The 16,650-nt window shown below is 40.7% G+C and overlaps 1 protein-coding gene across 1 annotated transcript in view; it reads left to right on the top strand.

Moving 5' to 3' along the window:
- Nucleotides 1-15,189, top strand: part of ISOC1 (isochorismatase domain containing 1) — a 15,644-nt gene extending 455 nt beyond the window's left edge. The window contains exons 2-5 of the mRNA XM_010567968.1: nucleotides 9,611-9,730; nucleotides 9,895-10,098; nucleotides 10,479-10,595; nucleotides 14,552-15,189. Coding sequence (XP_010566270.1) covers nucleotides 9,611-9,730; nucleotides 9,895-10,098; nucleotides 10,479-10,595; nucleotides 14,552-14,698 — 588 coding nt within the window. The 3' untranslated portion in view covers nucleotides 14,699-15,189. The remainder of the gene's footprint in view (nucleotides 1-9,610; nucleotides 9,731-9,894; nucleotides 10,099-10,478; nucleotides 10,596-14,551) is intronic.
- The last annotated feature ends 1,461 nt before the right edge of the window (nucleotides 15,190-16,650 follow it).

Here is a 16,650-nt window from a genome sequence, read left to right as displayed (position 1 = left end):
GGCGGCGGCCGGGGGAGCCCGGGGCGGGCGGGAGCCGCGGGCAGAGCCCCGCACGCCGGCGCTGACTGACTCCTGCGTGGAAACTTTCGTTTCGCGGAGGCGGGGAGGCAGGTGCGCTCCGCGCCGCACGCGTTTGGTAACCGGGCTCTGCCTTCAGCGCGCCAGAACTTGCTTGGCCCGGCGGTGAATGGGAAGACAGCCCGGTGGCTGAAATAAGCAGCGTTTCCGCCTTTAAACCGGGCGGCGGGTGCTGCCCGGCCTTCACCGGAGCTGGTGCCGCTAGGAGGAAACTCGAAGGGCGCCGCTGACGAGGGCTCTGCCGGAGCGCGGTCTCGTGGCTTGCCGGTGCCTAGGATTCCTGTATCCCTTCTGGCCCCCGAAAGCGCTTTCCGATTTGCAGGTTCGTAACTCGCTAGTTTTGTGGCCGTAAACCGGGAAACCAGACTGCCAGACAGATACAGTACGTGTGTTTCATACTAAGATACCTTTATGCACGCTTGAGGTTCGTGCCAGTCATGCTGTAATAGTTGCACTCGAAGCTAAATTGCTTTTTCCTTTCTCCAGCATCATGAAGTCAACTGTAAAAAAACAAAACATGTACTTGTTGTTTTAATTGAGAACATTCTTCTTAATTTATAATTAAGAAGTTTTAGTTTGTCAAGCCAACATTACTAGTACGTTGAAAAAGTGATGTCGTAAAAACTGCTCATCTTGTCTTTATGCTTCTACAAACAGTCTAATCCACACAGTTTGTAAACCCTGCTTAATCATAGTGTCTTGAACCCATAAACTCTCGAGGTGTCCTGTTCGCTTAGACTGTACATCAAGGATGCCTTTGGAGTCTTTTGTCCTTTCCTTAACCCTGTGTATGGAAAGAGTGGTTAGTAAGACCAAACTAGTTTAATGGCTTATTTTGTCAGTTACTACTCATTTCATCATTCGTCACTCATTGTCTTCAGTTTAAAACCTTTCTCCTTTGTGTGTTGGAAACAGAATGGATGGGTGCCCAGCCAGAGAGATGGGAAGGGACCGTCTTGCCAACTTGCAAAAAGAGTTGGTATGGGTATTAATTCAAGCAAGGATTTTAAAAATGGAGTTTGTGCAATCTGGGTGTGCAGGAGTGGTGCAGGTCAGAATTTTGTTTCTTACTTGTGCGTGCAGATCACTGCTCTGCAAAGACTCTCTTGTAAACAGCTTCTGCACTGAAACTATAAATGCAGCCCCAGCATTCATAGCAGGACGTACATCTCGGTGTAAAAGGTCAGCGTTGAGACATGGAAGGATACGTCATTCCCAGAGTGCAGATGCACTACGCAGCTTTTACTGCAGGGATTCAGGATGAACCAATATTTAATGCATTAATTCCCTAATTGATTAGCTGCTTTCGCCGATACTGTTGCAATTCTCTGACAATAGCAACTGTTGATATGAAAAGGATGGTACTTGTGTATTATTTTAGTTGCCTCCTTGATGTGCTTCAGCAGCTGAGAATGAGCTGGAGACATCACAATGATGTCAGTCAGCTTGCCTTAAGCCACCGGCAGGTGCTCAGAGATCACTCGTTTGGGGAACATTTGGTCTGATAAGTCACAGCTGTGCTTTTTAAGACCTTTGGGATTTACTGATGGGAAGATTATACTTTATTTCCATATGTTGATTCATGCACTGCCACTATTGTGTGCCCTTTTTGTCTCCCTCCCCGACGTTTTATCTGTAGTTACACATGATATAGGTTTGTCAACTCTGCGTGTGGCATAGTCAGTTGAAATACCATTTTGAACTTGTCTTTCAAGAGGGACAACCTTTGCTCAGTGATGTGATTAGACTTGATTTGGAAATACATATTTGTTTTAAAATAAAGAGTCACAGATACTAGCATCTGTATCCCTAGACAATAATTTCAGTATTTTTATGTGCTAACTTTATAAAATATATGTATGCGTGTAGTTCAGGATGGCTACCCTAGGGTGGTAGCGCCCATGAGCCCTGGAACGATATCCTCCCATTTTGATTCCTGTGTGGACCTGTCACGGAAGGATGCCTTTTGTTGCAGTAGCTCAAAAAATGTCAGTACCGAATGGTGTTTGACTGGGCTGTTTCAATTTCCTGTCCCTGCAGTTGAGGGGGGCAGTAATCTCATGGAGAAATCACCATATGCTGCCCTTGGAAAGTCACTCCATGCAGCTCAATTCAAGGCTCAATCCGTACAGGGACATTTGCTCTCTGGTTGTATTTGTGCCTTCGTACTGTGCTCATATATGCAAGTTTGTTTGGTTTAGCTGTCCTGGCGCAAAACAGCCACTTGAACTTTTACCGGCCACCCAGTGTTTGGCAGGCTGGTGGGATGCAGTAAACCCTGATGCTCAGCCTGGCTGCCGCTCTTCAAATTCCTCAGCCACTGTCTTGCAGTGAGAAGGGACTTTACCCTCGGCCTCTCCCAACGGGTGAGGAGGGCATTTGCTTGCAAATTGAGGGACTGAGTACTAGCAGAAAGCAGTCATCTGCTTTTCATGGAATTTACTTTTTTTGAAAGTTTTAACAGAATAAGATTTACAGTTGAGGTGGGGGAATGCAGGACTGCTTTAACATCTTCTAACTCTAAATGCAGTTAATTAGTGCTACTAAAACTATTGTGTTTTGCTGTAACTGTTGTAGCTGCCTTTGGAGGAGAGAAGCAGTAAGGAAAAACACTTTGGAGAGATCAGAAGACAAGACAGCTATGCTCGTTATAGCCATGTAATAGAGGAGTTCAGCCAGCATTCGTGTATATGCCCAAGAGAGGCTATTTCACAGTTGCTGTCATAACTTCAAGGTGACTCCTCTTCCGCAGTACTTGTGCCCCGCATTTACAAACTTGTAACCTTAAGATGCTGGAGCTAAAAGGGTAAAATTATTGAAGTAATTGCATAAAGCACCTCTACTTCAGGGGTTCTTTTTAAAAGACATGTTGATATCTTGGGCGGATCTTTCTTGCAGAATGTTACTTAATTGTTGCTGAAAGATAAGGTAAATAAAACAGAACTATTTATACACAGATTTTCACTCTTTTTACACATGTCTAATATTGCTACATTCAGATGCTTTGGAAATAGAAGTAACATTAACTCAGGAGCCTAAATCTGTTTTCTGAAGACCAGGAAAAAGCAAAGCATAAATTGCAGGATTTGAGTCAAGTGAGGGGAGTTGTTTCCTTTTTTTTTTTTTAAACATGCAGTTATAAATTTGGATACATTAGTGCTACAATAAATACAGTCTTTCTAAATAAATTTTTTTTTTAAAAAGCAGCACTTAAAAGAAGGGAAAAAACTGACTAAAAATACTGAAAGAGAGGTTTCTTAAAATCCAGAATCCTTGTTTCTGTATCTTTACTCTGCAGCAAGCATTTTGATACTTTTGGATTTTGATAAAGAATTTTGTACTTTTGTAGTTATATGAACATCATGTGTTTAGCTAAGTTTGTCCTTTTAAAATGCTGAATTGCAAATAAAGGCAGCACTTCAGCTTAGCATAAAATAAATATTTATATTCCTAAGCTGAAACACTTGTAACCTATTTTTCCCTTGAAATACATTAAACTGAATTTCTTTTTTTTTTTTCCCCTTTAAAAGGTAAGCACCAAAGTAAAACTGAATCTTACAGATTTACTTTTAGAAGTAAAGGAGAAGAAAATATGATAGCTTCTTTTCGTTGTTGTGTTTTCATGGCATCCTTGAAATACCAATGCTGTGAGGTCCTCTGCTCTGCCCTTTTAGTGGGTAACCTTGGCAAGAGATTTATGAGGTGACTAGTGATGTCACGTGGGATTATTTCTCTACTTCCATTTTCTTATTGATTTCAAATAGCGGGGGAAAATTGCATTTTGTATGTGCAATGGTTTCCTGAAGTTTGAACAGGGAAAGTACAGATGAAGACCCAGTATATGTGAATATTTTTGTAAAGCTGATACTGTAATTACAGCATTTCATCACAGTCACATTTTGTGTGATTAAAAATAATCAGCAGAGATGAAATAGATGTGAAAAAACACCTGTCCTTTCCCACCTAGGCCTTCTCTAGAGTAGGATTTAAAGCTGATGTAACTCATGAGAGCATACCTTTAAATCCTGGGCTGGACAAGGTCCTAGAGATGACTCCTCTAGCTGGGTGAAAGAGCTGCATTGGGTTACATGTCCGTCTGACATACCTATTCTGGTTGTGCTGTGGATAACTTCCAGCTGGAGGGAAGGAAGTCCTGGTGGCTAATGGAGGGTAATGGAGAAGCTTATACAGCGTGTGTGGGATTTTCAGGTGATTTGGGGTGTTGGGTTTTTTTTTTCCTTTTAAATTTAGGTTGTTTAATGATACCGTGGCTGAGTAGATGTTATATTTGGGGTTGATTCGGACAGGTGCCATGCGCCTGCAGCGGCACAGCCTACCTCTCCTTGGAGTGAAAGCAAAGAGGTGCCAGCCCAGGGTTTGGCATTCGTTCGGGTGTACGCTTGCCCCCACCCCAGCTCGCTGGTAGGGTGCAATGCTGGAATGGTGCGGGTGGTCCTGGTGTTCACTGCTGGGGGATGCCTGAGGTGGAGGTGTCCAATATCCCTGATGCACTGTGGCCGTGGAGAACCGAGGACAGCTTTGAGAGCAAGTGAGTGGTAGGACTTACGTGGCACACTGAAGAAACAGTAAATGGAAACTTTCCTTTATATGTAGCAGATACTTCTGTGAATTTATTTATGGACTGCATACTATTTATGAAACTTAATTTCAGACTACTTTCTGCTGTGCTCTTTCCCAGATCTGCTGTTCCAAGTAACACCAACAAGTGTTGATATTTTGATCTTGCCATCTATTTCTTCTGGTTTCTTCTTGTTCTGCCAGGTGTTGCATGGTTCGATTTAGACTGCAAGTTAATCAGAAATAAATAGGAAAATCAATATAGGAATTATTTGTGTTAGATTTTGCGAAAGCTTCTATTTAGCAAATACATAGTTGACCCAACTTTATTTTAGAGTGCCGCTGGTATGAAACTGAAGGCTTAAATTAAATCATATTAAACGAACTTGATAATAGAGAAAAGCAGGCAAAAAGCTTTTGCTCCAGCTCCCTGTGATGTTTGACATAAACACATGGGATTATGGGTTCAGTGGAAGTCTGTAACGAGGATGCTCCCTGGCTGGAAAGGCAGTCAGTTTTCTTCTGTGCTTCACTGTCAAATCAGAATAATATTGAATTGGGCTCTATAAGATCTATTCCAAATCCACTGCTTGTAAATATTCTGTCATCCATGTCATTGCTGAAACTGAAGGCAAATACTGTATTTGGGAGGAGCTGCAAGCATCAGAGAGCAGAATTCAGGCTTTTCATTACAAGTTGGAGAAACAAGGTGAAATAAGATGCAGTTAAAAATGGGTGCAATAAAGGTAGAAATAATTCCTACACTAAGGTAGAAATAATGAACTATGCAAATAAAACATGAAGGAGAGTTCAAGGGATGATTTTTGAGGCTAAAATGCACCTCAGGAGTCTAAGTATCTTCAATTATGAAAAGAGCAAATAGCATACTGGAAAGTACAAATTGAATAGAGCCTGCAAGGGCTGTGAGTTGACCGATCTTCTCTGGGGCTCTATTACGGCTGAGAAATACTACTGTTATAGTAGTATTGGGTGTCTCACTGTAGACTGCAATTTGAAAAGCACCCCAGGGAGGACAATGAAAATTATTTGAGTTGTAGGAGGAAAGACTGAAAGTATTAGATATATTTTAGAATAAGGAAGGGACAGGACTAAAGGGAGACTGGATCTGAGTCTTGAGGTATGGGAATAGATGTTTGTGCATGGTTATGCACATGAAGGAGGATGGTAATGCTCTTGCATTTCAGATCCAGCATGGACAGAACTGGAAATAACACTCTTAAATGGCAACAAAGGAGCTGTGGGTAAGACACGGCAAGATGAAGATAAGAGCTGTGGGATGGATTGTATAGGAGCTCTGTAAATTGTTTATTGCTGATGGGTCAGACCAGGTAGGTATCTGTGAAGAATATTTGTGTTTGGTTGATGCTTCTGTAGAGGCAGACTATGCAACTTCTTGAAGGCCTTCCTAGTCTATTCATACTTGTTCCTCTAAGGATGGTAGTGCCATCCACTGCCTTGGCATAGGAAGGTGTATACTAAGGCAATAGACTAACTCCATGTTGATCACTCTGATCCATGATGGTTTGCAGTAGTTCAAAGTGATCTTAAAAAAATTAGAGTGGTGGAATGATTTATAGAAGAAAATAATGGTCTTTGCTTGTCCTGTAAATGCCAAGACAAAATGACACGTTTTCTGAGTAGGAGTGTCCTGGTTTCAGCTGGGATAGAGTTAATTGTCTTCCTAGTAGCTGGTACGGTGCTATGTTTTGAGTTCAGTATGTGAAGAATGTTGATAATACTGATGTTTTCAGTTGTTGCTCAGTAGTGTTTAGACTATAGTCAAGGATTTTTCAGCTTCTCATGCCCAGCCAGGGCACCTGACCCAAACTGGCCAATGGTGTATTCCATACCATGGGACGTCCCATCTAGTTTAGGAACTGGGAAGTGGGGGGGCGGGGAATCGCCGCTCGGGGACTGGCTGGGTGTCGGTCGGCGGGTGGTGAGCAATTGCACTGCGCATCATTTGTACATTTCAATCCTTTTATTACTACTGTTGTCATTTTATTAGTGTTATCATTATCATTATTAGTTTCTTCTTTTCTGTTCTATTAAACTGTTCTTATCTCAACCCACGAGTTTTACTTCTTTTCCCGATTTTCTCCCCCATCCCACTGGATGGGGGGGGAGTGAGTGAGCGGCTGCGTGGTGCTTAGTTGCTGGCTGGGGTTAAACCATGACAAGGAGGCACACTTATAGCTATTGTCTATTCCAATTACTCTATTTTTGCCACTGAGCCGTGGGAAAGTTAAATGTCACGATTGACTGCTCTGATAGTAGTGCCAAAGTTAGAATGGGTCACGGTAGGTGCTTGCTGTGATGTTCAATTGTACGTTAGTGCCTCTCACCAACTGGTTTCTGGATTGTTCAAGCATATAGATGGATGGTGTTCAAGAACAAGGCAGTTATTAAATATTTAATTTTATTTTCAAGTGTTCTTGGTCCCAGGCCTCATTTATTACATGGTGTAGAATTGCAGAAGTGTCGTTTGGGAGAGATATCTAGGGGCTGCCTTCCCTAACTCTTACGCAAAGCCAATTCTTGATCAAATCAGCTGTCGCTTTGCTGAATGCTAAAAATCTCCAAGGATGGAGATCCCCCCACCCATGGTAACCTCTTTCAGTGCAGCTGTACCTTCCTAGTGAAAAAGACTTCCCTCATGCCTGTTGTGATGCTCTTCTGTCTTCCTGTGGCATCAGTGGGTCCAGTGTTAGAGCTTTATGGTCATTACTGCATTTGCCTTTGTAACTGCTTGTATTAATAGTATTGCCATTTTGCTGGCAAGGACTGAAGGAACTGAGGTTATGAACTTTTGCTGTTTTGGCAGTAGCGGTGTACTGAATCTGAGAGGTGTGGGAATTTAGTTTTTACAATTATAATGCACAAGTAATTTTTACAACAGTTTGCACAGGCCATTCTGTATGGTTGAGCATGGCCATTACTGTAGTTTTTTAGCCTTGGGAATTGAGATCAAACATGTTTTACTCAGGAGATGTGCTGAATCAATGAAAGATTTGGGACTTATATTTAAGGATTCCCAATTCCCAGACTCAGCTTCACTTCTGATTTCTCTACCTCCTCCTTTCAAGTGGCACAGACAGACAGGGAATGGGGGTTGCAGTCAGTTCATAAGAGTTCGTGTCTGCCTCCTCCTTTCAAGTGGCACAGACAGACAGGGAATGGGGGTTGCAGTCAGTTCATAAGAGTTCGTGTCTGCCAGTCCTTCCTCCTCACACTCTTCCCCTGCTCAAGTGTGGGGTCCATCCCACGGGAGATAGTCCTTCATGAACTTCTCCAATGTGGGTCCTTCCCACAGGCTGTAGTCCTCCACAAACTGCTTCAGCATGGGTCCTTTCCATAGGGTGCAGTCTTTCAGGAGCACATTGCTCCAGTGTGGGTCCCCCACAGGTCCACACGTTCTGCCAGGAGCCTGCTCCAGCGCGGGCTTCCCACAGGGGTCACAGCCTCCTTCGGGAACCCACCTGCTCCGGCGTGGGGTCCTCCACCGGCTGCAGGTGGATATCTGCTCCACCATGGACCTCCATGGGCTGCAGGAGGACAGCCTGCCTCACCATGGTCTTCCCCACGGGCTGCAGGGGAATCTCTGCTCCGGCGCCTGGAGCACCTCCTCCCCCTCCTTCTTCACTGACCTTGGGGTCTGCAGAGTTTGTTTGTCTTACATGTTCTCACTCCTCTCTCCCAGCTGCTGTGTCACAGTGGGTTCTTTGTACCCTTTCTTAAATATATTACCACAGAGATGCCACCAGCATCACTGATGGGCTCAGTTTTAGTCAGCAGCGGATCCATCTTGGAGCTGGCTGGAACTGGCTCTGTCCAACATAGGGCAGCTTCTGACAACTTCTCACAAAAGCTACCCCTGCAGCCTCCTCCCGCTACCAAAACCTTGCCACATAAACCCAATATATCCCTGCTCTTCCCAAATACACTATTTTACAGATTTTGTAATTTTGTTTTGGTTTAAAACATCACAACCTTAGTTTGCAGGAAACGAAGTGTATACAATTAATGGGTACTTCCCAGAAGCAGTTTATTCAATTTGATTTATCAATCTGCTGAAAAGCTCCTGAATGGATGTAATTGCTCTTGAGTTGCCTTACAACTATATGATAGTATGTAGGTGCTTTCTTTCCCTGTAGCCTCCAACTGAAGCCTTATCCTTTGCTTCTGCAGGTAGTGCAAGTAATTTCATACAAATACAAAGCACTCTTTCAAAGCATGAGAAAATTCAATATTTGATTTCTTTTTTCTTACCCCCCACTTCTACCCCACTTGGTAGCCTGTACGAGGGAAACTCTGGGAGATTATTTTTGTCATTAAAATGTATTCAGTTCAGTTTCTGATCATAATACTGAGAAGCTTCTGTGCTTTCGTTCTAGCCTTTGGACTTTCAGCAGACTTGTGCTAAAAGATGTCATGGATAAAACAAAGTGACTACACAGTGAAACTTGAAAATACATGTACGCAGAGTATTGAAAGCAAGTGGAAGTCTGACTTTTTTTTAAACTTTAATCTATCCTGATTTTATGGCAGTTCCAAGAGTTGTGGATTTAAAAGTGAATTTGAGGAATGTAATTTTCCTGTTGGTACTTTTTTTTTTTTTACAGTACTTCAGGGAGTGTGCTTCTCTGTCCCACTTTAGGGTTCAGAAGTTTCCATGTACGTTTACACTAACTTGTGTCTCTCGCCTAATAAAATCTTGATTAACTATTGATGACGGTACTATAGTGCTTTGTATCAGCTGTTCATTTGAATTTAGAAACATACCAAATCAGGCTTAAAAAACCTTTCTCCTATTTTGACTTAAAGTAACAAGTCTGTTACCTGGCAGAGGTGTTGCAGGCTTTTTTTCGCTCTGCTGCTTTTCTGAAAGGGTCTTTGCTGCCATGGAAAACATTATCATTATTTTGTTTTTCAGATGACTACTTTGGGCAACCTGACACCCTCAAGCACTGTGTTTTTCTGTTGTGATATGCAAGAGCGATTCAGGCCTGCCATCAAGTACTTCGGTGATATCATCAGCGTGGGCCAACGACTGGTATGCTTTTTGCTTTTTTTTCTTGTAGTGGGTTTTGATCACACATGTAAGTTATTATTTTACACACAGCCAGTTTACTGGTTATTCAGTTTCACATAATAACGTCTTTGCCATTATCGATCTTTAATAATTTCTTGTATGCTTTCCTTCCTGCCCCCTTGCAGCTCCAAGGTGCACGGCTCCTAGGAATTCCAGTTATTGTAACTGAGCAGTATCCCAAAGGTCTTGGCAGCACTGTGCAAGAAATTGATTTAACAGGAGCTAAACTTGTGCTTCCCAAAACAAAATTTTCAATGGTGTTGCCAGAAGTTGAAGCAGCATTAGCAGAGATCCCTGGAGTGCGCAGCGTTGTCCTGTTTGGAGTAGAAGTACGTACCTTGCCATTCTTGTACTGTTTTATGGTAATGTCAGTTGGCCCACAATAGTATTAAGCATTGCTTTCTGTAATTAAAAAGAGTCAATTTATATTGCTTAGTGCTCAGATATCCTCTACAGATTAAATTATTCTTGTGTTATTTGTCTTTGATATTATAATAAAATCTGAAATGAGATATTTGTAAACTACAGGTTCTTGTCTCAAACTTGATTGGCATTTAAAACCCACATTGAGTTCCCTAGTAATGTCAGGGGTAGAAAAATACGTGTTTGAACCCTAATAAATTATGTACTCTACTTTGGCAGTGTGCTACTCATGTTTTATAGCAATGGTTTGTTGCTGGTTTTTTTGCCTGTGATTTCTCCCCTGTAGACTCATGTCTGCATCCAGCAAACAGCATTGGAATTAATTGGCAGAGGTCTGGAAGTCCACATAGTAGCTGATGCCACCTCATCAAGAAGTATGATGGACAGAATGTTTGCTCTTGAGGTAAGTTTCTTAGTCGAGGCTTTCTCCACCTTTGGTATGTATGTTAATTTCCGTACTTATTGTAAGCTAACAAGAAATTTCTAAAGTCAGTAAGTAGTGGACAAATGTAGACTTGAGAAGAGGTGAATGTTCTGATTCTCAGTATAGCTTCCAGGGTGGAGAAGGATTACTGCCTTATTTTTTCTCCCTAACTTATGATTTAATATGTGGAACCCAGTTTGGGACACTTGGATTTTAAAAGTGATTGTTTCATGCAATCTAGGTTACTCTGTATAACCATTAGCATTTTAGGATACTTTCTTATGGAGTGTTATCTGTATAGCAGAGTAGAAGTGCTACAGAGCTTTTGGTTTTGTTGTTCCAAACAGTATTTGTTCTGCTGTTGAAATTCCCTGAAATGCAATGGAATATAGTAAGTGATCCTGTTCAAAGCTTCTTCTTGTATGTCTGTCTGTCCCTCTGCTCTTCCTCATCAGTGCAAATTAAAGCTTAATCTCAAGACTCTGTGATTATAGTAAAGACTTCCTCCTGGCCCCCCCTTAATAGGAGCTTAGTCTAACTAAATGTTGAGAAAGTGGAGATAAATGCAACAAAAAGATATAAAAGCACATACAACTATGTGGTAGCAAATTCATGCAAACAATTTTTTGATAGTGTACTCTAACTTGCCTAGAGGCATCACTGTTAGAAATCAAAAACTGATATATGTGTTAAGTGTTTCAATTTTTCCCTCAGGCCCTAACAACTATTTTGAAATTGAAACTAGTAATAACTACACCATTTTATACTTCTTTCATAGATTTCGAGAAGACTTTTAATTTCTTCTGTTTCTCATGAATAAGAGAATTAAAGGCTAAAGGGAAATCACCAGCATATAGCATTTGATGAGACCCATGACTTTGATTAAATGGAAGCTTAATGTCATCTGTCATGTAAAGCATAGTGACGTACACAGAGTGCAGGAATGCCTGGAATCATGACTTCCCAAGTCAATGTGATGCAGCAGCAGTAGTAGAGAAAACAAATATAGAAAAACTGAAATCTGTTTGCGTTATTGTGTATGTCTTTGTACATTTGATTATCACTTATGCTGTGTCTGCAAGTGTAGAAGTTAGTGCAGTGTTAACAGATGTTAAAGCAGTGACTAGCTAGCTTTGATTTTCTTTCTAGTCAAAGAGGTATCAATCATCTTAAAAGCATGGTTGGTTGCAAAAGCTGTAATCCAGGCAAATTGGTCGGGTTAAGGCAACTTTTTAGTATGTCTTTGCAATGTTTTCTCACCAAGCACAAAGAAAATGTTTTGCGGTGGTCGCTTAAGTAGTCATCATTAAAATATGATTTGGGGAATGTTTGCTGGCTTGCTGTAATGACCCAGCCAGTTACATGGCAGTAACTTCTCCTCATCCTCCTCAGTGGCTGCACACGCCAACATTGTCTCCTTTTTGTGCCATAGAACCTCTTTTAAAAATGCTGCTGAGGGCTGTGGGCAAGAGGTGGGCATGCTTGGGAGCAAGAGACTAGGAGAAAGGGACTCATGTACTGGGCGTGTCAGTAATCCTGATTGACCGAGTTGGTATGTTTCTTAGGGAAGTTGGTAAAATAGCAAAGCATTTGGGTAATCCGTCTTTAGTCTCACCGTAGAGCTGATAGTTCTAGTTATACTCTTTTAATGGTGAGTCTGGCATTGTCTCTTGTGCAAACTTGCTCTATACCTGGTGAACTGAGGTGAGGTTCATTGATCTGTGTTCCCTGGATCCTTCTCCTTACCTTTCTGGAAATATGGGTTTAAAGTTTACCTTTTCCCAGGAACAGCCCTCCTCTGTTCACAGTGACCTTTCAAGGATGATAAAAAGTGACCTTGTAGTGAAAACAACCTTCAGCAACCTCAAATAAATCCCATCTGGTCCCACCCGCCCCTTGAGTTCTCCACATTTCCCTTCTCATAGCATGTATTTTGATGGTGCTGGTGACAAACATGCAAATATCTGAACAGGTGTACTAGGAAGTGTGGTTTGAATTAATTGATAGCCAAGGCTTTCAGGTCTGCCTGGATGACCCTAAAGAGTTACTGCCTCTGCTTCTGTTGTGCGTTTAAAAATGACAGCAGGCAAAAACTTGCAATAAAAAAACCCCAAAACCCAGAAACCGAAAAACCTCAACATTTCCATTCATGAAATAATTCAACCCAACTGGCCAACGATGTAGCTGTTCTTAGTATCTGCCCTATCTGATGAAGGTGCCTTGTGTCACTGCTTGGTCTCAGATTGAGCCACCTTAGTCTGTTCCTGCTGGATTTCTTTTCTGTTCTACATGTTTCTGCGGTGTGGATGCAACACATGCTTGCTGCTTTCCTTTGTTTGAGAAAACTTTTTCTTTCCTTGAAAATAATCCAGTATGCTTAGCATGTGCATCAATTCATTCCTACTAATATCAAAACTATATAAATTATACTTAGTCCTAGAAGTAAGCCAATGCCAGCCTCTTTGACATGTTATGGTATGTTTCACTTCTGAAGAGAAGACATTCTCTTTTTTCAATCAACATTTCTCAGAAGGCAAGGTTCTTTAACAGTCTGTTTTTTCTCTCATCCATACTAGTTACAAGCAAAACCTTTTTGTTCTGGAGAAGTACATCTTGAAAACATTGCTATAATATTTCATTGTGATTTACCTATTTTTCTCTTTTGTACGTGTATGTGGTTTAAACAAATGTGTCATTGTACAGAATAGGAGAGCTGGGGAAGCTATCTGCTTTGCTTCAACTTAAGAATATCGCAAGGCTTGCTGCCATTATTGCAAGGAGGAAGCATTGACTTGAGTAAATCTAGCCTAGTTCGTTTCTCATTATATAGACTGTAGTTACATATACTTTACTGGTCCCCTAAAATTAATAACTTCCCCCCTCAATTGCTTTGTAATGCAACAACTAAACAGCAGTGATCTATGTCTGCCCTAGAAAGTTTGGAGAGTCTCTTTCCCTTAGTAATTATAATTGAAACCTGTCTGAAGGTGAACATATCTGTATTTTCTGCCTCTTGCCCTCCCTTGGCTCATTCAGGGCCCTATTAGATTTGGTGGACCAGGCAGCTGAGGAGAGGATGATGGAGGGAAAGCTGGATTGATGAAGAGTTTTACTGCCAAAGCATCTGTACAATTGCTGGGAAGTTGATGGGGGTCAGGGGGTGGTTCAGACTTTACTTAAAGATAACTTTGCTATGTAGCAACAACCACAGTCTTATCACAAACTACAGACTTTTAACTCCTGTGGTTTGGGCTAGGTGTAGCATTGCTCTGTTTAGTTGCGCACTTACAAGATCTAGCAGACCTCTTTCAGTTTTGCTTTCTATGCAGCGATGCTTTTTATTCTGTAGCCTGTGAGAACTAATTCAGGAATTACTGAGGATGTTGGTTAAAAGAGCCGCTGTTGTGCTAGTATGAGTTATAAGGTCTGTAGAGCAGCTTTTTGTTCTGTCTCCTGAGACTATTAGTACTAGCATGCTGTGTATTCCAAAGACCGAAGTACTAGTACACAACAAGCCCTAAAAGAGAAATTGTTACAATTAAGTTTCTTGCTTAACACCTTCAGCTTCTACCTCTATTTTCTTTTTTCCCCAGGCCTTTCAAATCTGCATGAGAGTGAAGAAAGCTATCCTCGGGACCATGCAAGGGGAAAGGGTTGTTAATATAAGAGGGTGTGGGTCTTCTGCATATTAAATCTGACATGGGGGAAGAATCCAGTCCAAGCAGGAAGCCTTATTTGCAATCCCGGGCAGCCTTTTTCCTCAGGAAAGTCTAAAAACAGTCACTTTCCATTCTAGCTTCATAAATGGCACTACTAAGAAATGTTGGAATGGAATTGGCAATACTTTTGTTAATAGATGTTTTTAAAAATACCATTTGTCGTTTTTACAAACATTTGCAAGTATCTCATGTTATTCTCTCTCTGCTCTTTTTCAGCGTCTTGCTCGTACTGGAATTATAGTTACTACTAGTGAAGCTATATTGCTGCAGCTGGTAGCTGACAAAGAACATCCAAAATTCAAAGAAATCCAAAATCTCATTAAGGCGAGTGCACCTGAGTCAGGGCTCCTTTCCAAAGTTTAAAGAGGATGTGGAGGAAGCGGATCTCATTGTCATCTTCAAGGAGGAAGAAAAGCTGTAAGCGCACATGTACACCTTCTTTCACTCAAAGTTTGGTAGAAGTGTAAAATTAAAAATTGACATACTCATGCTTGCCTTAGCAAAATTGTCTGGTTACACATCTGGATGTCAGTATGTTCTGTTTAGTTACATCTGTCAGAGGCTTTGGGTACCATAGGACCCTTTTGTTATCAAATATCCTTATTTATTTGCAAAACAAAAATTAACAGAGGTGCCCGCTAGCCTATACTATACACTGATTGTAACAGCTCTGAAAAGTGCATATTTCTGTGACACCTCTTGATTGTGCACTTTGTAAAAGCTTTCTGTGGTATTCTGTTTTACTTTTGTATTAATAGAAGATAATTACGTATTGGATAAATGTGATGTGATATGCTTTAATGTTCTATGTAAATGAAGTATTTTAATAGGGCGTAAGTTAAAACCGAGTAAGATATAGGGACTACATGTGCGCTTTTGTTCTCTAGGATAAAATTTAAGCGCTTTGCTTCATAGACGAGACACTTAGATCAAGCAGCAGCGCGCTAGGTAGCTGAAGCCTGCATCACAACTTTCAATTATTCCAAAATTGACTGCCCAACCCTGTACTTCACTTAAGTGTACGCAAACAGAAAACTGTCATTCAATGAGTTCTTTATAAACAACTGGTGTGAAGTCCTTCAGAACTAGCAGAAGATTACCAAAACTTCAAATAATTTGGCAATGCTAGGGATGTTAAAGAACAAAAGCTCTTCAGCTTCGAGTGCTGAATCTACTAATATATTTAATTTATTTGTTTTTTTGTTTTGTTTTGGTTTTTTTTACCCTATTTTAATTAGATTGAATAATTCCATCTGATTTACTCATTTGGCCAAGCAAGCTCTGAAAGAAACCTCAGCTTCTCTAGGTTTTTGCACCTTTTTTCTGGGGTGCAGTTGGGTGGAGTTTGAATGGAATCTGGCCTAAAAGCATTCTTCAGAAAAATAGCATCTTAATGATATATATTTTTTCTATCTAGAACCAATCTTCTAACACATGATTGTTTATAAAGGCACTTCCTTCATGTTCCAGTGGTTTAAACAATGTTGTATAAGGTTTACACTGTGACTGAGACATTTATTTTTTTAAAAGAGTACTAGAAGATGTCATACTGAACACTGATCTTTTTGGTAGGAAACCAATTAGAGTACATGTATTGTTTTAAATTGCTTACTTTCCCCACAAGATGGCTCTAAAAAAATTGTTTCAGAGAGTTATAACCTTTATATGTTCAAAATGAATAAAATGTTAACATTTGCTGTCTCTCTTATGCTTGTGATATATATTGAAGAGCAAATCCTGAAAGCTGTGTTTGCTGTGGATCTTATTCTGGTTTGTGTCGCTGTGGAATTTCTATAGATGTCATGGGAATTTCATGTAAAGATCAAGGGTGGATAATGTCTAATAATTCTTGTCTTCTGCATCTAGTTACGGTGTTATTTAGTGCTCCAAAATATGAGGAATGAATTTTATGCTTCAAGTTGGAGGCAGGAAGGCAAATTGAGTTGAAGAACTGTTGTCCTATGTCACTGACCTACTTTTTACCTTCTTTTCTGGTATATTAATCATGTTGCCTAGCAGTATAAAGTCCACTTATATAAATCAACAGCTGTGCACAAAAATGCTATAAATTTTTCATGAAATAATGGTTTTATTACCTTTTTTATTACCTTACCTTTTTGTGTTGGTGGTACCTAGAGTTAGTAATTGAAGGAAAAATGATAGGGGGTTTTTTGTTGTTTTTTTACATGTGTTTATTTTTGGAACAATACCAATTTCCTCAATAACAAATACATGGGGTTTTAAGAGATAATTGTATTTGTTACTAAAAATTTACCATTTTTATGCAAACATAAGTTGGAGGACATATGTCACAA

The sequence above is a fragment of the Haliaeetus leucocephalus genome, unplaced genomic scaffold, assembly GCF_000737465.1.
Source record: "Haliaeetus leucocephalus isolate CR32 unplaced genomic scaffold, Haliaeetus_leucocephalus-4.0 Scaffold233, whole genome shotgun sequence".
In the NCBI taxonomy this organism is placed as follows: domain Eukaryota; kingdom Metazoa; phylum Chordata; class Aves; order Accipitriformes; family Accipitridae; genus Haliaeetus; species Haliaeetus leucocephalus.
This window is presented reverse-complemented; position numbering and strand designations above follow the sequence as displayed.